At 37.9% G+C, this 25,357-nt stretch overlaps 1 protein-coding gene across 9 annotated transcripts in view; it reads right to left on the reverse strand.

Annotated features, from left to right (window-relative positions):
- ERC1 (ELKS/RAB6-interacting/CAST family member 1) overlaps nucleotides 1–25,357 on the reverse strand; it is a 557,388-nt gene that overhangs the window by 323,408 nt on the left and 208,623 nt on the right. For 6 of the 9 annotated variants that reach the window (XM_028531610.2, XM_036018478.1, XM_036018480.1 and 3 more), the window contains 2 exons: nucleotides 20,777–20,970; nucleotides 14,438–14,449 (listed from right to left, as the gene is read on the reverse strand). In XM_028531610.2, the coding sequence (XP_028387411.1) occupies nucleotides 14,438–14,449; nucleotides 20,777–20,970 (206 nt within the window). The remainder of the gene's footprint in view (nucleotides 1–14,437; nucleotides 14,450–20,776; nucleotides 20,971–25,357) is intronic. The other 3 variants (XM_036018479.1, XM_028531611.2, XM_028531612.2) reach the window with 1 other exon arrangement.

Here is a 25,357-nt window from a genome sequence, read left to right on the forward strand (position 1 = left end):
TGTTCTTAAGAAATTTCATCCTTTGGTGTTTTTTCCTTTCTCCAAAAGCGCAGCACATCTTGGCATTCTCATATTGATTCATTTTTTTTTCAACTGACCTCTAAGGTTAGTAACATTTCTGTGAACTTCATCTTTTAAAAAGCTACCACTTCTCTCCACCTGAAATGATGAGTGTCACAGAATAAGCCTTTAGTTCTTTCATAGAATTTGTCTCTTTGTTTACATTAGGTGGTAAAAGTGAAAGTGTGTTGTAAACTATTACATAATAAATGTAAGAAAGACACTGTGACTTTATTTTAACTCTATGTGGACAGGCAGAAAAGAAGCTTAAGATTTTAGGTAGAATGAGTCAGGGAATAATTTTACATCTAGAAGAAATTACCTCAAGGCCATAGGGTTATCAGAAATCTAGACCACATGCTAAGTTACAGGTAATGAAGACAAATGTCACTAAAGGATAGAATCAGGATTACCAATGAATTAAAAATAAGTTTAAGGCACTGCCCAGGAGAAAATGGGCTCTGGAATGCAAGAGGATCTACACTTGTCTAAGCTTTCAGAGTCTGCTAGATTCTTTACCGTTTCATTATTCATTAAATAGACAAATACTTGGTTAAAGTCACCATCACATATCAAACACTAAGGACACAAATCCATGAATAAAAATAGTTCCTGCTCTCAAATACCTTCCAGGCATCCAAGCAAACACAGTGCATACTAAGTGCTTTGAGAATCTACAAGAAAGAGAGCTAACCTAGTGTGGGTGTAGGGGTGGTGGTGATGATTAGGACAATGTTTTCTGAAAAATGATATATGAACTTTCCTAAGGGATTAGTCCAGGTTATTAGGCAGAGAAAACAGTATGAATAAAGCCCTGATGAAAAGGAGAATGTGTCACGTTGGAGAAAATCCACATTTGGCATGACTGTAGCTTAAATTTGGAGGAGCAGCATAGAGACAAAGGAAGCTAAAGGTAAACAAAGCCAAGTAATTATATCATGCTAAGCAAGAAATCTATAGTTTATCCTGAGTGTCTAAGACTTTTGTAGGGAAGTGACATAATTAATTCGTAACTTGGAAACAAATCAAAGGGGAATCACACTGGGGGGGGGGGGGGGTCAGACAATTAGATACATTTTACAGTAATGAAGAGAAGAATTAATTTGTGTCCTAAAGTTGCATCAATAAACTGAAGTAATAATGAGAACACACAAACTAGTATGGTTTATATTTAATTAACTTCCTTAAATTTAGGTAATGATAGCCTGTGGTAAGTTTTCCTTTCCCAACACATTCTGTAAGAAGTTGTTTTTAGGAGACGAAGATGGTGAAGTAGGTGGGAGCTGAGCCCACTTGCTCGTGCACACAACTGGGACATTTAGCTGATCTGAAAAACAAACTGAACAGCCAACAGAATCTTAGCTGATTTGAAGTTTGTAAGTGAAAGTGTGCAAAGGACATTTTGAACCGGGCTGTAAGGAGATTTTACAGGCAGCCAGGGAAAGTCCCTAGGCATGGAGCCAGAAACCACACACAAGCAGCATCTGAGGAAAGCTGGGTCAGTGATAGCAACCTAGTAGCTCCCTCCCCTTTCAGGGCAGGGAAATCGTAGATCTGCACCAGGAACAACTTGAATGTGAGAAGTCACGGGGGACAGGGTTAGGGATACACACAGCACACACACAGCAAACACACACACAGCTAGCAGCACACCCAAGCTAGAGCAGCAGACGCCAGCTGGGACTGTGCCAGAGAGTGGAGGAGACCCTGGCAGCACCTGGAGCTGGGAGAAGAGTTAGACAATGACTGGCCATGACTGAGATAGACTCTTGACTTGCCAGAGAGTTGGAGTGTGTGGAAAGCTGGTTAGTAGCTCAGAGTGACAGTGGTGCCCACAGAGACTTTCTCAAAAAGGGAACTGAGGTACGCTGGGCAGGGACCTCATGTGAGCAGCTGCCCACGCAGCAAGGAGAGAAGATTGTGGGCATGATTTGCTCCCACTCAGTGTACCTCGTGCAGACTGATCAAAAGTGTACAAAGTGATGTAGTCTATTTGTATTAGCCCGGCACAACTGCAGAGTATAGAGTGCGGATGCACAGTAGTCTGAGGGCAGTGGGCTGGAAACTATGCACCTGTGATTATTGTAGCCCAGACTGAACCCCCTTCCTTGGCGGAACCACTAGAAAGAAAAAACTAAGCCAACCCTTCACTGCCTGCAGGAGCCTGGAAGATCTTAAAAACCGGCCTGGCAGGCTTAATAACCAGCAGGGGGCTTTTCTTCTTCTTCTTTTTCTTCTTCTTCTTCAAGAGTAAGACAGCAAGGCTAATGCCTAAGAGTCCCATTTTGAAATCCCAGCAGGGAGACAAAGTACACTGGGTCCTAGGGTCCTATTTCACTGAGGCATCAAAACAGGAAGTTAAGGAAGGGCACAGCAAGGGGGATTTAGGACACCCCCCAGACTTGGCTAGCACACAGAGCTATAGAATACACCAAGCACAAGAAGAGAGCTGACACTCTTACACAGATTGTCCCCTGCTCCCCCATTCCCACTGATGAAATGGACAGCTATTTAAACCTATACATTATTGGAAATAAGCTGGGACGGAATACGACAGGAGGTGTAAGGGCAGGGTGAACGTATGCACAATTTTCCTAGAAGACTGAACAGTGCCACCCAGGCGAGGCTCAGAGACCTCACTCTATCAATCATAACAGAAGCTCCCTCTAGAGGCAGGGGAAGGAGATACACACTGCGTTGCCAAAAGATGGGCACCCACCGGGGACCAGGAGCTGACAGAAAACCACAGATGGATCCAGAAAAAAGTCAGAAGGTGAACACCAAAAGCTGAGACAAATTTCACCTTGCTCTTCATCACAAGTTGCATATTGTTTTTATTTCTTTTTCTTCTTTTTTAATTTTGTTCTTTTCTTTTTTTATCTTCGCCCTTTCATATTGCATCTTAATTTTTCTTCTTTCACTTCACTCGTATTCCAAATAACTCACTACTCTTGGTCTTCTACTTTTTATTCTTTATATTCAGATATCCCACACAGCAACCTACCCTGGCCTTAATCCATTTTGCCATCTTCCTGAGCTTTATTACTGTTGTAAAGTTTATTTTCGCTGACGCTACACAATGTTCCTGTCCCTCACTCTCACTATTTCTCTTCTATCTAACCTTGCATAAGAGCTGTTCTCTTAAATCAGCTCACATTCTTCTTGCCCTCTTTCAAAGCCTTATTTCCCTTCCCCCTTTTATACAGTGGTTAGTTGGGTGAAATACCATGGTTATTGTTGTATTTCTCCAATGGAACTCCTCTTTTTTCACTATTTGTTTGTACTTTAAAATCCATAGAATACTCTCCACCTGTCTTACTCCATTTTGCCTCCCCGCTGCCCCTGATCAGTCAAGTGAGGAATTCTTCCCCTCTCTCAACCTTACTCTTATTATTTTGCTTATTACCCCATCCTCTCAAAGTCATTTTTCTTTACAGTAAACATCTCATATTCATTTATCCCTTTGTACAATATTCTTATTCCCGGTTCACCTTCACTAAAGTTTACTCAGCTGTCATTGCTATCGACTCTGCTGTGGTTCTTCTGCAATTCTGCCCCTGCTGGAACAGTACCTTTTTAATTTTACATTAAACCTAGTAGTATATCCTTCTGTTTTCTCACCTCATTGTTCCCAGCATCACTCTGTGTTTTACTTACATTTTAAAGCTTGTTCTCTCCATTTCTTTGACTTACTGCTATCCCTACTCTTATTAATTCTCCTCCCTCTCCCCACTCAGTAACATTCTCCCCTCTTTAGTCACCTCATATTACCTCTGTCATATCTTATAAATCCATAATCTCTCTTCACCTTTATTAATCTTTGCTCAACTGCAGTTGAGACTGCTGATGTGGTAGACGGGATTATTTTGCTGATGTAGCATAGGTTGTCTGGTAATACTGCTTTGTTAACCAACAACTGTACAACAGCATACAAGACAAGGTGAGAGATGTGACTACCAGTAAGCCCGCTAAAGGAGAGAACCCACTAACAAAGAAGCCACCAACAAGCAAAGCCCAAGTAAAACAAAAGAGCCCACACAAACAGATGAAAGGGCAACCCCAGAGCATCCAGATAAAAAATTCAAAGAGACAGCACCACTGAGTCCCACACAAGTCCTATCATGGAAGTCCACAACATGAAGACAGGCAGGCAAAGCAGCATGTCCTGAGATGCAGAAACAATAAAAAAGAGTTATCTAAAATGGGGAGACAAAGAAAGAACTCCCAATCGAAATGAGTGGAAGAATCCCCAGTAAAAGAACTACATGAAATTGAGACAAGCAATCTATCAGACACAGAATTCAAAAGAATGGTTATAAGGATGCTCAAGGGACACAGTGACAACTACAAGGAACTGAGTGGGAACTGCAGCAGCATGAAAAAGGAAATAGAAGCTATAAACAAGAACCATAAAGAAATGAACAATACCTAAAATACAAAGTACATTTGAGGAATCACAAGCAGGCTGATGAAGCAGAGGACCAATTAGTGAGCTGAAAGACACAGGTACAGCAACAAAATGAAAAACACTCAAAAAGTATGAGGATAGTTTAAGGGAACTTCAGGACAACATGAAACATAACCACATTCTCATCATGAATATTGGAAGGAAAAGAAAAGAACTAAGGGATATAAAACCTGTTTGAAAAAATAATGACAGAAAACATCCCTAACCTAGAGAGGGGAAAAGCCATACAAGTTCAGAAACAGAGGGTCCCAATCAAGATGAACCCAAAGAAGTCTACTCAAAGACACATCATAATTAAAATGGCAAATTTTAAAACATAGCTTCTTAAAAGCAGCAAGGGAGAAACAGATAGTAACATAGAAGGGAGCTCAGATAAGGCTAGCAGCTGATTTCTCAACACAAATACTAGAAGCTAGAAGTGAATGGCAAGAAATATCCCAAATAATGGAAAGCAAAGGCCTGCAATCAAGACTACTCTACCCAGCCAGGCTCTCATTTAAAATGGAAGGTGAAATACAGAGTTTCCTAGACAAAAGAAGTTTAAAAGAATATACCACTACCAAAACAGCATTGCAAGATATGCTAAAGGGACTGCTTTAAGAAGTTGAAGGTACAAAGTGAGAAAGAGAGGAACACAGGTAAAAAAGGAAAAAATAGCAATGAATAAGTATTTATCAATAATAGCCTTAAATGTTAATGGATTAAATGCTCCAATCAAAAGACACAGGGTAGCTAAATGGATAAGAAAACATGACCCACACATATGCTGCCTTACAAGAGACCCACCTCAGAAGAAAAGACCTGCACAGACTGAAAGTGAAGGGTTGGAAAAAATATTACAAGCAAATGGACAGGGGAAAAAAGGTGGGGTACCAATACTTATATCAGACAAAATAGATTTCAAAAAAAAGCCATAAAAACAGATACTGAAGGACATTTTATAATATTCAAGAGATATTATAAATATCCATCCAGAAGACAAACATTATAAACATGTATGCACCCAACACAGGAACACCCAAATCTGGAGAACTTCAAGAAAGATATAGACACTAATACCAGGGGATTTTAACACCCCACTGTCAAAACTGGATAGATCTTCCAAACAAAATATCAATAAGGATATCGTGGCACTGAATAATGTCCAAGATCAAATGGACTTAACAGATATATACAGTACCTTTCATCCCAAAGCAGCAAAGTATACATTCTTTTAAAGCGCACATGGAACATTTTCAAAGATAAAACAACATAATAGGACACAAAACCAACCTCAAAAAATTCAAGCACTTTCTTGGACCACAAGGGGCTGAAACTAGAAACCAACCTCAAGGAAAAAACTCAAAAACACTCAAACTCATGGGGATTTAATAGTATACTATTAAAAAATTAATGGGTTAATAAGAAAATCAAGGAAGAAATAAAAAAGTTTCTGGAAACAAATGAAAATGCACATACAACAGTCCAAAACTTATGGGACACAGCAAAGGCAGTCTTGAGAGGGAAGTTCATAGGGATACAGGCCTACCTAAAAAAGGCAGAAACTATTCAAATAAACAAGCTATGCTACATTTACAAGAACTGGAGAGACAAGAACAAAAAAAGCCCAGAGTAAGTAGAAGGAAAGAAATAACCAAGATCAGAGCAGAATTAAATGATGTAGAGACTAAAACAACAATTCAAAGGATCAATAAATCCAGGAGCTGGTTCTTTGAAAAGACAAACAAAACCAACAAGCCTTTAAGCAGACTCATCAAAATAAAAAGAGAGAGGACCCAAATAAACACAATCAGAAATGAAAGAGGAGAGATTACAACAGATACCACAGAAATACAAAGGATTATAAGAAATTACTACTAACAGGACTTCCAGTCAAGATGGAGGCATAGGTAGACACACTGTACCTTCTCGCACAACCAAAAGGAGGACAACAATAAATTTAAAAACAAAAACCAACCAGAACTGACAGAAAATTAAACTGTACGGAAGTATGACAACCAAGGACTTAAACAAGAAACATTCATCCAGACCAGTAGGAGGGGCAAAGACCAGCAGCTGGGTGAAGAGGATTCTTGGCAAGGCGGTGGCTGTCATGCAAGGCAGTGGTGGCATACGCAGGGAGGCGGTGGATTGTGGACCTGGCAGTCCCACATTCTTGTGCAGATGAACCAGGAGGAACAACTGGAAAGAAAAACGGTCTGTGCAACCCAGGGTTCCAGTGAGGGGAAGGCTCAAACCTCTGATTGAAAGCACCTGTGGGGGTTGAGGCAGCAGAGGGAGAAACTCCCAGCCTCACAGGAAAGTTCACTGGAGAAACCCACAGGATCCTAGAATATACAAAAGCCCACCCACCTGGGAATCAGGACCAGAAGGAGCCAATTTGATTATGGGTAGCAGGGGAAGTGACTGAAAACTGTCAAGAAAGCAGAACAAGCGTCATTGTTCCCTCTCAGACCCCTCACCCACATATAGCTTCACAATGCAGCGATGTGGGTTGCCCTGCCCTGGTGAATACCTAAGGGTCCGCCACGTACTACTAACAGCCATGCAGAGACAAAAAAAAAAAAAAAAAAGGTCCAAATTAAAGAACAGATCAAAGGTCCAAAAAATATACAACTAAGCAACAAAGGGAAAGTCAACCTATCAGATGCACAGTTCAAACCACTGGTAATCAGGACGCTCACAGAATTGGTTGAATTTGGTTGCAAATTAGATGAAAAAATGAAGACTATACTAAGTGAAATAAAGGAAAATGTACAGGGAACCAACAGTGATGAGAAGGAAACCGGGATTCAAATTAACGGTGTGGACCAGAAGGAAGAAAGAAACATTCAATCAGTAAAGAATGAAGAAACAAGAATTCAAAAAAAATGAGGAGAGGCTTAGGAACCTCCAGGACATCTTTAATCGTTCCAACATCCAAATCATAGGGGTGCTAGAAGAAGAGGAAGAGCAAGACAGTGAAAACTTATTTGAACAAATAATGAAGAACTTCCCCAATCTGGCAAAGGAAATCAACTTCCAGGGAGTCCAGGATGCTCAGAGAATCCCAAAGAAGTTGGACCCACGGAGGAACACACCAAGACACATCATAACCACATTAGCCAAGATTAAAAATAAGGAGAGAATCTTAAAAGAAAGCAAGAGAAAAGATAGTTACCTACAAAGGAGTTCCAATCAGACTCCCAGCTGATTTCTCAAAAGACATCTTGCAGGGAAGAAGGGGCTGGAAAGAAGTATTCCAAGTCATGAAAGGCAAGGACCTACATCCAAGATTACTCTATCCAGCAAAGCTTTCATTCAGAATGGAAGGGCAGATAAAGTACTTCTCAGATAAGGCCAAGTTAAAGGAGTTCATCACCACCAAGCCCTTGCTATATGAAATGTTAAAGGGATTTACCTAAGAAAAAGAAGATCAAAACTATGAAAAGTAAAATGACAACAAACTCAGAGTTATTAACAACCATACCAAAAACAAAAACAAGCTAAGCAAACAACTAGAACAGGAACAGAACCACAGAAATAGAGATCACACGAAGAGTTAGCAACAAGGGAGTGGTAGGGTGAGAGGGGGGGAAAGGTACAGAGAATAAGTAGCATAAATGGTAGGTAGAAAATAGACAGGGGGAGGTGAAGAATAGTATAGGAAATACAGAAAGAAGCGAAAGAACTTATATGTATGACCCATGGACATGAACTAAAGGGGGGGAATGGGACAACTGTAATAGCATAATCAATAAAATATATTAATTTAAAAAAACACATTACTACTAACAACTATATGCCAAGAAATTTGAAAACCAGGATGAAATGGGAAAATTTCTAGAAAAATATAATCTGTCAAAAGTGAATGAAGAATAAGTATAATGCCTGAACAGACCAATAACAGCTGATGAAATTGAAGCAATGATCAAAAAACTCCTGGCACACAATAGCTCTGGACTGGACAGTTTCACAGGAGAATTTTACAAAATCTTTAAGGAAGAGCTAACCCCGATCCTTCTCAGACTATGCCAAAAAATCCAAGAAGAGGGAAGACTCCAAAACTCCTTTCATGAAGCTGGCATAATTCTAATTCCAAAAAACAGAGAAAGACACAACAAAGAAGAAAATTATGGCCAATATTGCGGATGAACATAGACACTAAAATCCTCAACAAAATACTGGCAAACTCCATTCAGTAATACATTAAAAGGGTCACACACCATTACCAAGTGAGATTCATCCCAGAAATGCAGGGATGGTATAACATTTGCAAATCACATAAACAAAAGGAAAGAAAAATCACATGATCATATTAATAGATGGGGAAAAGCACTTGACAAGGTACAGCACCCATTTATGATAAAAACACTCAGCAAAATGGGAGTAGAGGGAGAATCCCTCACCATGATAAAGGCCATATACTAAAACCCTACAGCCAACATCATACTCAATGGACAAAAACCAAAAGCTTTCCCTGTAAGATCAGGAATAAGACAAAGGTATCTGCTTTCACTACTTCTATTCAACATACTATTGGAAGTCCTAGCTACAGCAATCAGACAAGAAAGAGAAACAAAAGGCATCCAAATTGGAAAGAAGGAAGTAAAACTGTCATTGTATGGAGATGACATGATAGTAAACATAGAAAACCATATATACCCCACCAAAAAACTACTTGACCTAATAAGCAAGTTTGGTAAAACAGCAGGGTTCAAAGTCAATATTCAGAAATCAAAGGCACTTTTATACACTAACAACAAAAGATCAGAAAAAGAAATCTGGAACAAAATCCCATTTGCTATAGAAACAAGAAAAATAAAGTACCTAGGAATAAACTTTACCAAGAAGGTAAAAGACCTGTACTCAGAAAACAATACAACAGTGGAGAAAGAAATTCAGAAAGACACAAACAAATGGAAGCATATACCAGTTCATCAACAAAATGTCCATGTTACCCAAAGCAATATATAGATTCAACACAATCCTTATTAAAATACCAATGACATATTTCACAGATATAGAACATTTCAAAAATTTATATGGAACCATAAATGACCCCAAATAGCCTCAGCAATCTTGAGAAAAAAGAACAAAGTAGGAAGGATCATAATACATGATATAAAACTGTACTACAAGGCCACTGTAATCAAAACAGTATGGTATTGGCATAAGAACAGACACACAGACCAATGGAACAGAAATAGAGAGCCCAGAAATAAATCCAAGTCTCTGTGGTCAATTAATATTTGACAAAAGGGGCAGAAGCATAAAATAGAGTAAAAATAGCCTCTTTAACAAATGGTGGTAGGAAAGCTGCACAGCTACGGACGGACGGAAGGAAGGAAGGAAGGAAGGAAGGAAGGAAGGAAGGAAGGAAGGAAGGAAAAGAAACCTGATTACCACCTTACACCATACACAAAAATAAATTCAAGGTGGATAAAATACTTAAATATAAATCGTGACACCATAAGAGTCCTAGAGGAGAACATTGGCAGGAAAATCTCAGATATTCCATGCAGCAATTTTTATACCAATATGTCTCCTAGAGCAAGGGACATGAAGGAAAGAATACACAAATGGGTTCTCATCAAAATAAAAAGCTTCTGCACAGCTAAAGAAAACAGCATTAATGAAAAGAGAACTAACCATATGGGAAAACATATTTGCCAATGATACCTCGGAGAAGTGTTTGATCTCCAAAATATATAAAGAACTCACACGACTCCATTCCAGGAAGACAAACAACCCAATTAAAAAATGGGCAAAGGATCTGGACAGTTCTCCAAGGAGGATATACCAAGGGACCAGAGACATATGAAAAGATGCTGAGCGTCATAACATGATGCAAATTAAAAGCATAATGAGATACCGCTGCACACCAGTTAGAATAGCTATTATAAACAAATCAACAAACAACAGGTGTTGGAGAGATTGTGGAGAAAAGGGGAACCCTAGTGCGCTGTTGGTGAACATGCAGACTGGTGCAGCCACTGTGGGAAACAGTATGGAATTTCCTCAGAAAACTAAAAATGGAACTGCCTTTTGACCCAGTAATACCGCTGCTAGGATTATACCCCAAGAATCCCGAAACACCAATTCAAAAGAAACAATGCACCCCAATATTCATAGCAACACAATTTACAATAGCCAAGTGCTGGAAGGAACCTAAGTGCCCATCGGTAAGTGAGTGGATCAAAAAACTGTGGTACATTTACACAATGGAATACTATGTAGCAGAAAGAAAGGAACTCCTTCTCTTCCCAACAGTATGGATGGAACTGAAAAGCATTATGTTAAGTGCAATAAGCTAGGTGGTAAAAGAGAATATCATATGATCTCACCTATAAGTGGAACCTAATCAAGAAAACAAGCAAGCAAGAAAAATACAACCAGAGACATTGAAATAAAGAACAAACTGACAGTGACTACAAGGGAGGGGGCAGAGGGATAATAGGGGAAGGGCCATCAAGGAACATGTATAAAGGACATATGGACAAAGTCAAAGGCAATAGGTTTGAGGGTGAGAGGTAGCGATGAGTGGGGCGGGGGGCGTGGTAGGGTGAAAAGGGAGACAACGGTACTTGAATAACAATAAAAATTTTTAAAAATTAAAATTAAAAAAAAAACTGTTGTGCAAAAGACAATAATGGGAAAAAGCAATAAAACTTCCCAGTAAAAATGAGTCCACTCAAAGCTTAAGTTAGAGGTGAAAGTTCCCAAACACAAGGGAAAAGCCTTCATGATATTTTCCTACTCAAGCTGACTTGGTTTCACATTTTGAATTACTTAATTCCAAATAATTTCAGTCTTGAAATTACTTAAGTAGTACCCATATTGTGTAGAGAAAATATTTAGAATAATATATGGAAAAGTTACCTTTAAAATAATAGTATTTGTACTTGCCATTTTTACTGAAAATACTAAGATTTCTTTTGCAATAAATAGTTTATTTGAAATAGGAGTTCCACACAAGTTTAGCCAAAACAAAATAAAACTTAGTCATTCTTATAACAAGGCAGGTGACCAATATGTAGATGAAAGGAGTTTTTTAAAGGTCATAAGAAACACCAAGAGTTAAGAAACACATAAAACAAGAAAAACAAAATAGACTTAAAAATGTCAATGAGATAGTAAGAGATATAGCAGAAAACAATGTTATATCAACCACAAAATACCAGTTTCTAGCAGGAGTGGAGATAGTTAATAATATTTAACACCCCAGAAAGGTCAGTTTAACCAAGACAAGCAAGGTCAATAAATTTGGCACCTAATACATCACTGAGGCTATTTTAGCACCGGAGTGAAAAAAGAATCCAATTTACATTGGTTTGGAAAATTAAATGGAAAGTCTGAACATGGAGACAGTGAGAATAAATGCTTCTTCCCAAAACTGTACAAATAAATAGAAAAAAAGTAAAAGGTAAAAGATACTGTAGTGAATTGAAACAAACAAACAAAAAAAGATACTGGGAGGAATTATTTACTTTTTTTTTAAGGATTGGGGTAAGGAGGATATGTTTTATGTTTAGGCGAGTCAGTGGAAAGGAACAGACACAAGGAGATAAGGAGAAGAAGGATTTAATTTACAGAGCATGTTTTTGAAAACTAGTAAGAAGGAAGGGATAAAGAAATCAGGATGATATAGCCCTGGCAAACAGCTGGAACATTAGTTCCACTGAAACAAAAGGAAGGTAAAGATGACTGAAGATAGAAATTTCAGGACTGCTGATACCCTACAGCTTTACTTATTTGATAAACCAGAAAGGTCATGCCTAAGAAAAGGAAAAAGAGTGTAGATCTGACTGAAAAATCTCCTTCATGAATTAGATTAGTATACGTAATTATGCAGAGGACATTATTTACTTATTTTTGTAAATACTTACACCCCATACAAATTGCCTATTTTTAAAAAGACACTTTCAGAAATACTGCTTAGCCACTTAAAAAACAGGCAAGGGACATGAACAGACACTTCTACAGGGAGGACATACTAAGGGCCCAAAGTCACATGAAAACATGCTCAACATCACTAGCCATCAGACAGATGCAAATTAAAACCTCAATGAGATACCACTTCATACTGGTCAGTATGGCCATCATTAATAAATCAACAAACTACAAGTGCTGGTGAGGTGGTAGAGAAAAGAGAACTCTAGTACACTATTGGTGGGAATGCAGACTGGTGCAGCCACAGTAGAAGTCAGTATGGAATTTCCTCAAAAAACTAAAGTTGGAACTGCCTTTCAATCCAATGATCCTACTGCTGGGACTACATCCTAAGAATCCTGAATCACCAATAAAAGAAGGGGAAGGACAAAGAAAAGGAACACAAATAGAGGACTCATGGGCACAGACAATGGTAGGGGGATTGACTGGGAATGGGGCGGGGTCTGGGCAGGGGTATTGTTCAGTGGAGAAAAGGCAGGACAACTGTAACTGAAGAACAATAAAAAAAATTCTGTTTAAGTCTGTGATTTAAATATTGAGAACAAATACCAGACAGTAGAAATGGGAAGGAGATCTTTGTTTCAAAAAAGCCTCAACTTCATCTTTCTACTTATAACAAAAATTTCAGCATTTAAAAATCTAAGTGGAGTCTTAAAATATCAATATAAAAGAAATATGTGTTCTTTTTTCATTTACTAAACATACACAGCTTTGCACTGGGATTCTACTTTGTACTCTCTATTAATATTGGTATGAATTAATAGTCAGTACAGTGTTTTAAAGAAGCTGAAATGTTTCACACCATGCTAGGATATCCTGGATCAAATAAGGTTCCATGAAAAAGGCGAAAACAACTGACTGCAATAGATCCATTCATTGATTGCTTTCCTCCTGCCAGTCACTGCTCTAAGTGCTCCCTTTATAACTCATTCCATGTTCACAACTCTTTAGATTAGATAATTATCCCAGTTTTACCGATGAGAAATCTACCTAAGAAAATTCAAGCACTCTGGGGTTTCATAACTCATACTCTAATTCCTAGGCCACCATGCATAAAACATATAGAGCTCTGAGGTTGAAATGAGAAGACATAGCTTCAAATCCAAGTATCATCGCTTACTAGTTGGTTGATCCTAGAGAAATCATGTTCCCTAATCATAGTTCCTTATCAGCATAATCTCACCTGTGTAACTCATATACTAGTTGTAAGTCAAGAGACAGGTGTTTTTATAAATAGTAAATATATATGATATTATTATTGGAAAAGAGCTGTTACATAAAATGATACGGTATTAATATCATCTCAGAAATTCTCATACCTTAATTTATATTCCTATGACTCATGCAAAATGAGTAACTTTTAAAATGAGGGTTTCCAATTATTTTCTGCCACCCTTACTTTCTAATTTACTTACTATAATGAAGATGTAAAGCTTCTACCATGGTACCTCTGTCACACACAAACAGCAGTAGTGGTGGACGGTTTTGTTATCATTAGAATTCTACCATCAGCAGAATCACAAAACAAACCCAAAATTTAAAGGTGTGTGTAGATTTGTGCAAGTGAAATAATTTAAAAGTTATATAAATCCACACTGTGGCAACTTTCCTCCATCATTCATGCTTCAATTCATCCTGCTAGTTAATATGCTATTAGCCAGAATGTCTCTGATGAAATTTTAAGTAAATTAAAACAATATTTTTTTTACCTTCTCATTCCCCTGGTGGTTCCTTTCATCTTCGTTTCTCTCAGTCAAAACCTGGCTGGTCTGATTCTTGCTTCTGACCACTCATGCTGTCTTTTGAGACAAAGAACTCAGTCCACTCTTTTGGTAAATCTAAAACTCCTGACATTTATGCACTCATAACTAGATCTCTCCATTGCCTTCCTGGAACAAGTTCTATCATTTCAGATCAAAATAGTGTTAGCATAGAATGGTCTGTCACATGTCTTTATTTTAGTACAATCATACTGACCTTGAGGTGAGACTGAAGAAAACAGCACATCCAGGAAGAAAATGTGAAAGAGAAAGTTAGAAAGAATTAATAAGGACAATATTCAAAAATAGTATTATTCATAGACACAGAAAAAACATAAAGCACAGGATTAGAGAAGGGGATGAGGTCACAGATTACTAAAAATTAGTAATTTCAGGTTTTCAACTCTCAATAAATGTGTTTTTACAGTAGATTATATCACTGTACATTAATGTAAGATTCTAAAGAAAAAAACTTATCTAAAATTTACAACTTCCCAGGACAGGAAAAAATTTATTTCTTAAACACAAAGGAAAGGAAGAAAAGAGAAGGTTAGTGCTCCCCATTTCCATTTAAGTAGCTAACTATGATTTTACAACTTTGGTTAGCTTAGTTGTATACATATACACCTTACACCTGACTGCTCCTTTACCCACACCGCTCAATTTCTCAGATCCAAGTTATCCATGAACAAAAGCATAAAAACACTGACAACTTTGGTTATTCTGTAGACTCAAGAGGGGTTTCAAACTCATTTTCACCGGGGGCCACATCAGCCTCACAATTGCCTTCAAAGGGCCAAATATAATTTTAGGACTGTATAAATGAAACTACTCCTTAACTAGAGGCAAGGAGCTTGCTGCTGCCAGGTAGAAACAAGGTGGAGGGCCAGATTCAGCCTAGGGGCCTTGTGTTTGCCACCTGGGCTGAGAATTACAGGAGTCTAATTTGTTTGGAAGAGTTTTATATAATTCTCTCAAATGTGAAAACAAAATATTTTTCCCAACTGCAAACAGTACTTCTCATTCAAATCTACCAAAATCTACCTCAAATGATGCAATCTAAAAGCAATAAGGAAGAAAAACATAAGGCTCTACAAACATCAATTCATTTACAATACTGCTCAGCAGTAAAAGAACAAAGTAGCTATAAGTAATATTCCTACACAGCTTGGAAACTCTGAGGTTCATTATTATTTTTTATAATAACAGGAAGTTTACCTTTTTAAAAATTAATCAATCTCACTGAAATTAGTATTATCCTCCAAATACTTAGATTTTTTCATGGCCAGTGCCATCCAGACTGTCTCTAGGATCTAAATTTTACCTTAAGTGTATTTCATGAACATTAGCACCATTTCAATTTGTACATTAATTTTTTGTAATGTTTCAGTACTTGAAATGAGTTTTTACAATCATGAGAATAATCGAACAAGATTTATCATCCCCATTATATAAGATAAAAAGATGAAAAACAAATTAAAAAATTAACGTCCTCAGTCAAATCCAGGATAAGAATGCAGGTCTGCTGACATACCACCTGGCTGTACTTCATATGTTCTGTGACACTCACAGATTCCTGCCTATAAAAATCCAAGAGTCTCTGGCACATAGAAGACTGCAGAATACATGTTCAAAGTCAAAAAGAGACCAATCTCAATGGTTCACAATGACGTTTTTATTGTTACTGGTTATGGAAAGAAAAACTAACTAAGATTGGGTATTATTTTCAAGAGCCTGATTAACTATAAATTTTATCAACAGTGGTAATTTTGGATGCACATTTAAAGGAAGAGTGACCAAGCGCCCTCCCCCTGCCCCCTAGGAAAGAAATAAAAAGAACTTCAGGGCTTTTAAAGATTAAAGGCTTAAAAAGAAACTGTGTCCTTTCTGCTCATTTATTAATTCCTCTGCTAAATTTTAAAGTACCCCATAATGAAACCTGTATCCATTAAAATCCCAGTTTTTGTATTACTACAAATTGGGAAACACAATAAATCCACATTTTTATTAATTATTAGGTTATACAAAAGATTCTATTATTCTTTTTTATTATTATCCCTGTTTTATTATTTTTTATATTTTTATTATTCTTTAGATCAATGAAAATTCCCAACTTTGATACATTAAAAGCATTGCTTGACAGCTAAATTACATGAAAATCAAATTTCTCTACATATAAAAATTTCTAAGTAAGTTGAATCTTATCTAAATGACCCTCATATTAGAGTAAATTGAGGGTTTCTGCTGCAAACAGAATTAATTTTTCTGTGTTATGAAGCAAAACCAACACTGCATAGAAGATAATTCTCCCAGTACAGCCATGACATGAGTATTTAGCTAAAAGGAACAGCATGAGTGAAAAAGTAGACAATGAACAATTCTTTTAGGAGTATGAAAAGATGCTAAAATCATAATTTTATCAGAATTTTAGTACATTACTAAATATGTTAAATATTATGCCAAAGAAAAGCCCACTCATTATGAATTATTTTAAAAACCCTCTAATATGCTCACTTTAGAAGAGAAATTTTCTATTACATTTGGGGTTCCTGAAGCTAATCCCAGCTGATCCATTTATATGAGGACATGCCAAGTTCTAGTTTTTTTGGTTTTATTCCCTTAAGTTGATCTATAAAGACTACCCAGAGCTGCCAGGTGATGACTTTCTTGAAGTGTCAAATTCTCAGCCATGCCCAGTTACTCAAACAAACATTAATCTAGATGTAATGGTATTTTGCAGATATAATTAAAGCCTGTAATCCATTTAAAGTAAAGATTATCCCAGATAATTGAAATGAGCATAACTGAAACATTTTCCCAGGACAGAAAAAATTCTGCCTGCAGACCACAATTTTGGCCCATGCCCATGGGAGTTCTATCCCACTAGAGATCTTCTCTTCTTTTTTTTTTTTAATTTTATTTATTTATTTTTAGAGAGGGATGGGAGGGAGAAAGAGAGAGCGAGAGAAACATCAATATGCGGTTGCTGGGGGCCATGGCCTGCAACCCAGGCATGTGCCCTGACTGGGAATCGAACCTGCGATGCTTTGGTTCGCAGCCCGAGCTCAATCCACTGAGCTACGCCAGCCAGGGCAGATCTTCTCTTCTTGACAGCTTACCATACAGAGTTCATACTTGTTTAGCCACCCCCAACAATAATGCAAGACAACTACTTGTAATAAATCTCTTTATATATGTGTATGTATAAATATGCATACATATACACTACTGTACAATTCCCTGTAATAAATATATGTGGTGTATATGACATCAATGTTTGCATGTACACATGTATGTGCACATCGCTCTTCCTGGTGCTGTTGAGTTGAAACTCAGCTGATTTACATCACAGTATGGAATATGACTTTAGAAATAGTAATTCTTGGATTTAATTGGAAAAAATATTTTATATTTGCAGATGTATGGGTGGACTTATAAAATCCTCTTTTTAAAGCTGCAGTAGTCAAGACAGTGGTACACCACTAAGTCAGCTTCTAATGGGAACTAACTACTATGAAAGCAATGTAAGGGACTATTCATTTTTCACAAGATCACAAATAGGTCTGAGAATTTTTCATGATGTAATCTAAACCTTTTAATATTGTGTATCCTTACATAAGACATCCTACAAAATTTTAAAAGAATATTAAGAATTTTCTTTAGTTCAATAATTATTAACAGTCTGCCTTCATTTTTGCACTTAGAAGGTTGCTGAACACCCTTCAGAAACTAGTTAGAAACTAACTAGTTTAGTTAGTTCAGAAACTAATTCTACCTCTTGAATTATGATGCAGCATATAGTTGCATCAGCTAAGAGGACTGAAAAGAGCATTCCAGTGTAAGAACAACCACATAAGCATGGGCTAGAAAAAAAAAGACTAAGAAAATTATAACCGACAGTATCAGAATCTTACCAGACAAATGTACTCTTGATCCACAAACAATGTACCTAAGAAATACAGTTAAACTCGACACACAACCAGCTGTTCTTTAACTCTGATCAAGCAAAATCTCCAGCAAGCCTCAGCAGAAGCAGCAATTCAGTTAGTATAGCACTGTAGTAGCCTTACAGAACACTCACTTTCCCAGGAAGGCCCAAACAAACCCCCAGATGGTGCAGGGACAGAAACCTGGCATGGAAGGTACCAACTGCAGGAGACTGGCTTTCTAAGAAACAGCATGGCCATGAGGGAACATACACACAAACACGTAGATATCAAAACTCCAAAGGAATACGATCATGGTAAGACAAATCAAAACAAAGGTAAAGAAATTCAAATTATAAATCTTTGGGCCACAGATACCCACACACAGGAAACAGCACAATGACAACACAAGAAGCAAACAGTGACAAACACAGCACCCACACACATGTACCTCAGTAATAAATCTATAAACAAAAGGCATTATATAGCCCCAGCTGCCTTTGACTATTTACTCCTATCTTAAACTACATTGCTCAGTAACAAATTACAAAGCCAGCAAGCAAAAACTAAGTTTAAAACCTAATTCTTTTTCTGGTAGCCAAGAAACTTTGTGTCAAATGCTGAAATAAAATTATAACCTTGCATGACCAGTGATTTACCAAATGTATGGTACATTCCATGGAAAAAGTAGATCATTTGTAACTCTCAAAATGTGGGAAATACATAGCTAATAAAAGCTATTTGGATATCAAATATAGATTTAATCCTATTTCTTACTCTCATTCAAATCATATCTGTCTACCAAAGGCAGTACTGGGTCCAAAATGAATAGAAATGTTTGTCAAGCAAGCAATAATTTCCACATAGATTTCCAACCCAAGAAATCAAACCAAAGGTTAAAACTTCATCAAGGAATTTCTTTTCTGAAATACTGAAATATATTTAGTGGGAATATACTAATCTATCAAGAGTATCATATTTTAAAATCTATGCAGTATTGCTATGGATTTCAGGCTGACATAAGAGAGGCATGAATCCATCAGAGCATGTAAGGGGTGTGTGTGAATGCACACGCATGCCCGGGAGATGCAGTGCAAACATGAAGACATACAAAAACGCACAAAATGTAACCATGAGACTCTTGTAATTGTTAATTTTAACATAAAGAATGTATCCCATTTGTCTTAGTATAACCAGAAAATATAAAGTTAATATCAAGATAAGAGGAAACAAGTGAATGGGTAATCAGACCATGTTATTCACACTTTCAAAACAATGAAAAAGAATTGTAGGATTAGACTTTGCTTTTTCATTTCATGAAAATCAAAATTCTATTGATATAGAACAAGAGAAATAATAATTTCTAGGGGAAAATAATCAGGTCTACCAGTAACCCAAAAGTTTAAAACTTAATAAACAATTTATGGAAGTAGTCTAATACTTCCCAACCTTCGGGAAAATACAAAGAAAAATATCCCTAAGAATCCAAGAAGCCACACAGATTAGTGATTTCATTCTGTCACTGTTAACTGACCAAAAAAATTACAGGTGATGAATGAAGTTCTACTGGAAGAACCATTTCTATACACTTCTGAATTTATGCTAACTATATGGTAGGTGTAAAAGAAGAAGTCAAGAGGCACATGCTTAATCTTTAGTAGAGTACATCCTAATAAGAAAAATAGACAAAAGAAATTCCAAGAGAGCTGTCTGGCTGGATCTGTTCAAACACAGCTCATTTTGAAAAATTAGAATTCTGAGCTCCATAAATATCATAACTAAGTCTCCTAAACTGTCCTGAAAATGTCCTCCTTCTTCTAAATTTGGCCAAAAAGCTGGTGTAATAATCTGCTTTTCTATAATTCAAGTTGTAAAAATCTAAAAATGCAATAGCCCAAAGGAGAATCAGCTCAACAAAAAAAGGTCTAACCCTATAAAAAAATATTAACTCTTTGAACTTGAAGCTCATTTGCTCTTTAGGTAGATAAATAATAAAAGAGCAAGTGGCTATTTGTGCTCTTTTGATTTGGAGTAAAAAATTTAATTTCTAAATGAATACTTTCTAACCAATAGCATCGAAGTCCATAGCTTCCTAATTTATTCCCATTCTGTGTTGCCTTTTAAAGATTGCAGCATTATGCTAAGTGAAATAAGCCAGGCAATGAAAGACAAATACCATATGATCTCACCATTAACAGGACCCTAATAAGCAAAACAAACAAACAAGCAAAATATAACCAAAGACACTGAAATAGAGGACAGACTGACAGTGACAAGAGAGGAGAGGGGAGGGAATTTCAGGGGGAAAGGGGAAGGGTTTACAGGAACAAGTATAAAGGACACAAGGACAAAAACTGGGAGGGGGTAGAAATGGGAAGGATGGGGTGGGGCGAGTTGGGGGGTGGGTTGGAATGGGATAAAAGACAGAAAACTGTACTTGAACAATTAAAATAAAATTTTAAAAAATAAAGAAAATAAAAAAGAGATAAAAAAGTAACATCAAGCACTCAGAGGAACCCAAATTGACAGAGGCAGACATACTGAAAGGCATGCCCCAAAAGGACATAGTTTTAAAACCATATTTTAGCTTTTGAACACAATGAAACCTCATTCAGCTTTCCTTTCCTTACCTTTCCAACTCAGCGATCTTCTTATCTTTGTCATTTTTCTCATTTTCCACCTCCTTCAAAATTTCCAAGAGGCGATCAACTTCTGCCTGGGCCTTGCTAGATTCATCTTTGTACCTGGCAATCTCTTTCTCCAATTGTTGTATTCGGTCGCTCATCTCTGGACTAGCTCTAGCTTCCAATGTTGCCTCGTGTGCCTACAAAGAAAAGTGTTCAAATTCTATCAGCTATACATACAAGAGCAAACCAAGGGGGGGGGGGGGGGAGAGAGGGAGATCAATTCCAATATGGTATTATCAATTTCACTAAGATATTATATCAATTCAAATTCCATCAGATATGCATACAGTGGATAAACCATGTATGTATGTATCTATATATATGCATATATATCAATTTCAATAAGGTATCATCAAATATCTAATAGCTAGTCATCAATTTACAAAGTTTTTCTCTGCTTAAATATTACATAGACAAAATCTACCTTTACACCTCAAGGAACTAGGAAAAAAAAGAACAAACATACCCAAAGTTAGTAGAAGGAAGAAAATAAAGATCAGATCAGAAATACATGAAATAGGCCCTGGCTGGCATAGCTTGGTGGATTGAGCACGGGCTTCGAACCAAAGGGTCGTAGGTTCAATTCCCAGTCAGGGTACATGCCTGGGTTGCAGGCCATGACCCCCAGCAACCACACATTGATGTTTCTCTATCTATCTATCTATCTATCTATCTATCTATCTATCTATCTATCTTCCTCCCTTCCCTCTCTAAAAATAAATAAATAAAATCTTTAAAAAAAAAGAAATACATGAAATAAAAACTAAAAAGGCAATACAAAAGATCAATTAAACTAAGAGCTGGTTCTCTGAAAAGATAAACAAAATGGACAAGCCTTTACCTAGACTTAACAAGAAAAAAAAGAGAGCACTCACATAATGAAAATCAACAATAAGAGAAACTACAACTGGTACTACAGAATACAAAGGATCATATGAGACTACTATATAAAATTATTCACCAACAAATCAGACAACCAAGAAGAAATAAATTCCTATAAACTTACAATTTTCTAAAACTGAACTGAAGAAACAGAAAATCTGAATAGACTGCTTACTAAGAAGGAGATTTAATCAGTAATCACAAACCCCCCAATAAACAAAAGTACAGGCCCAGAAAGCTTCACTGGTGCATCTACCAAACATTCAGAGATTACCCAGAAGCATGGGTACCATGCTTCTCAAACTCTTCCAAAAAACTGAAGGGGAAGAAATGCTTCCAAGATCATTTCACAAGGTTAGCATTACCCTGATATCAAAACCAGACAAGAACACTATAAAACTAAAATACAAATAATTCTGATTAACATAGATACAAAAATTCTATACAAAACATTAGCAAATAAATTAAAAGGATCATTCACCATGACCAACTAGGATTTATTCCAGGGATATGAGGGTGATTCGACATCCACATATCAATCAATGTAACACACCACATTAACAAAAAGATAAAAATCACATGATTGCTTCAATAGATACAGAAAAACTATTTCACAAAATTCAACATCCATTTATGATAAAAACTCTCAACAAAGAGGGTATAGACAAATTGTACCTTGAATAAATGAAGGCCAAATAGGACAAACTAACAGCTAATATCATACTCAATGATGAAAAGCTGAAAACTTTTCCTCTTAGATCAGGAATAATACAAGAATGCCCCTCTCATCACTCTTATTCAACGCAGTATCAGAAACCCTTGACACAGCAATTAGGCAATAAAAAAAAAAAAGTAAAAGGTATCCAAATTGAAACAGAGAAAGTCAAATCATCACTATTTGTGGATGACATGACATTATACATAGAAAATTATAAAGTCACCCAAAAATTGAAGTGAATTCAGTAAAATTGCAAGATACAAAATTCATATAAAAAATTTGTTCCATTACTACAAACAAATGGTGAACTACCAGAAAGAGAAATTAAGAAATAAATCCCATTTACAATTGTATCAAAAGAATAAAACATGCCTTAGCTAGTGTGGCTCAGTGGATTGAGTGCCAGCCTACAAACCAAAGTATTGCCAGTTCAATTCCCAGGCAAGGCACATGCCTGGGTTGCAGGCCAGGTCCCCAATGCGGGGCACATGAGAGGTAACCACACACTGATGTTTCTCTGTCTCTCTCTGTCTCTCTCTGTCTCTCTCTCTCTCGTTGTTCTTCTTCCCTTACCCCCTCTAAAAATAAGTAAAAATAAAATCTTTTTTAAAAAAGAATAAAACACCTAGGAATAAATTTAACAAAGAAGATGAAAGACCTAAACACTGAAGATAAAGGACACCGATGAAATCTGAAGACAAAAATAAACATAAGGATATTCCATGCTCATTGATTGTAAGAATTAATATTGTTAAAATACTGATACTACCCAAAATAACCTATAGATTCAATGCAATCCCTATTAAAATTCCAATGACATTTTTCATAGAACTAAAATAACTCTAAAATTTGTATGGAACCACAAAAGTTCCCAAATAGGCAAAATTACCTTGAGAAAAAACTACAAAGCCAGAGGTTATCCTGTTCCCTGATTTCAAGCAGTGTTGAGGATGCTCTAGACCCAGCACTGTCGCCAGTGTCTTTCCACCTCCTCCTCCTGCAGCAGCAGCAGCAGCCAGCGGTACTTAGCAGTGGCAACCTGAGACTGCTGCTGGGCAAGACCCCCAGGGTGGTGCTCAGCTGAGATGGGGGCTCAGCACCCTGAAGGGGTATTTATAAGGCGGGGGTGACTAGATGGTAGCCCTGGAAAGCCTCCCACACACTGACACCCACACATCCCTTGTGTTGCAGGCTGCCCCTCCTAGAACAGAAACAGTAAGAGGATGTAAGAGCCTTTGAGCAGTATGCCTGGGGAGATGAGAGGGGACAAAAATGACACAACCTCCTGGGTTCCCTGCAGTTTCGTTAGGATTCACTGTTCAGAAAGACTAGTTAGAGGATGGCAGCCAAGTAGTTGGAAGCTGAGCCCACTAGCACAAATTTTCAGCTGATCTTCCAATAAGTGACCTGATCAACAGAATCTTAGCTGATATTAATTTTTGAAGCCAAGGCATACAGAGGATGCTTTGCACAGTCTGGTAAGAAATTTTATAAATTGAAGGGGAAACACCTTGTATCAGGTGCCTGCAGCAGAGGAGAGGACAGAAAATGCAACTTAGGAGCTCCCGCCCCTCCCAGAGCAGGAGCCCAGGTCCTGCATAGGGAACCCTGAATCCTAATCAGGAGAGACTTGGGAAGATGTGCAGAGTCTGGGAGACTCAGGCTGTACACACACAGTGAGCATCATGTCCATAGCTGCAGCACCAACAGGGAGAATTCAAGAGAAAAATTCTATCTCCTAAAGCACTGGCAGGCTGCAAACAACCTGAACCAAGAGACTTTTTGCCCTTTGGGGAGATAGAGTGCATGTATAGCCAGGCAGTGGTTCCACACTACACTGTGGGGGCTACATAGGGACTTTTTAAAAGAGGGGAGCTGAAGCATAGCTGGGCAGGGACTCCATGTGTGTGCAACTACACTGCCAGCAGAGGTCAGATTGAACATGCAGTTCATGGCCACTGAGTCCAGCTAGCCAGGAAGAGCAGAAGGCTGCACAGCAAAGGGATTGTAAAGCCCTACCCAAGCATGGCTGGCATTCAGGGGTTGCATGCAAATGGAGGGTTTGGGTCTGAGCCTCCTGCAAGAGAAGTGAGCTAGGGCTGGACAGGCAAGAGCCCAGTATCTGAGATTCTTTGCAGCCTGGCAGGGCCATTCACACCTCAGAGTACAAATCTCTGGGAAGGGGGAGGCATACCCAACCCCCCACCTGCAGGACTGCAAACTCCACAGAATAATAAGGCCAGGCTCAAGAGCTCCATGCCAGGTGCATATCCACAGGGGAAAGAAAGAGAATCTCAAAAAAGCCCTTAAAGAACTTCTTTCAGATGCTATGCTGGCTCCTCCTGGGACCCTATCCCACTGACAACAGCAGGGCACAGAGATTAGAAATTGGCACAGCAAGAGGTATTCAGGGCCCTGTCGAGCCTTGGCTCTCACACAGAGCTGCCATCAGCACCAAGCAGGAAAGAGCTGACCCACTTATACAGACTGGCCTCACATGAAACAGCTAATTCATCAGAAACTACACATTATTGGAAATAATCTGGAACAGACCACAACATGTAGTACAGCGGCAGGAGAACACACCCACCACCTTCCCTTAAGACTGAATAGTGCCTCCCAGGAGAGAACCTGAAATTACACCCGCCTGATTGCACCAGAAGTCCCTTCTAGAGGGCAGGTGGAGGTGGTGCATGTGGTGCTGTCAGACTGTAGATGAACCAACCCCTGAGCCTTGTGATGATAAAAAGACAGCAAGGTAGAACAGTGAGGACCAGCCAAACCTAAAGGAGACAGCCACAGACTGTAGATTGCCTGTAGCCTCAAACAGGCTGCCTAAAGCTAGATTGGGACACCAGCTGACAGTACCACTGACAGATCCAAGAGGAGAAAAGAGAAGGCAAACAAACATGAGATTCTGCTGA

Source organism: Phyllostomus discolor, chromosome 2 (assembly GCF_004126475.2).
Source record: "Phyllostomus discolor isolate MPI-MPIP mPhyDis1 chromosome 2, mPhyDis1.pri.v3, whole genome shotgun sequence".
Classification (NCBI taxonomy): domain Eukaryota; kingdom Metazoa; phylum Chordata; class Mammalia; order Chiroptera; family Phyllostomidae; genus Phyllostomus; species Phyllostomus discolor.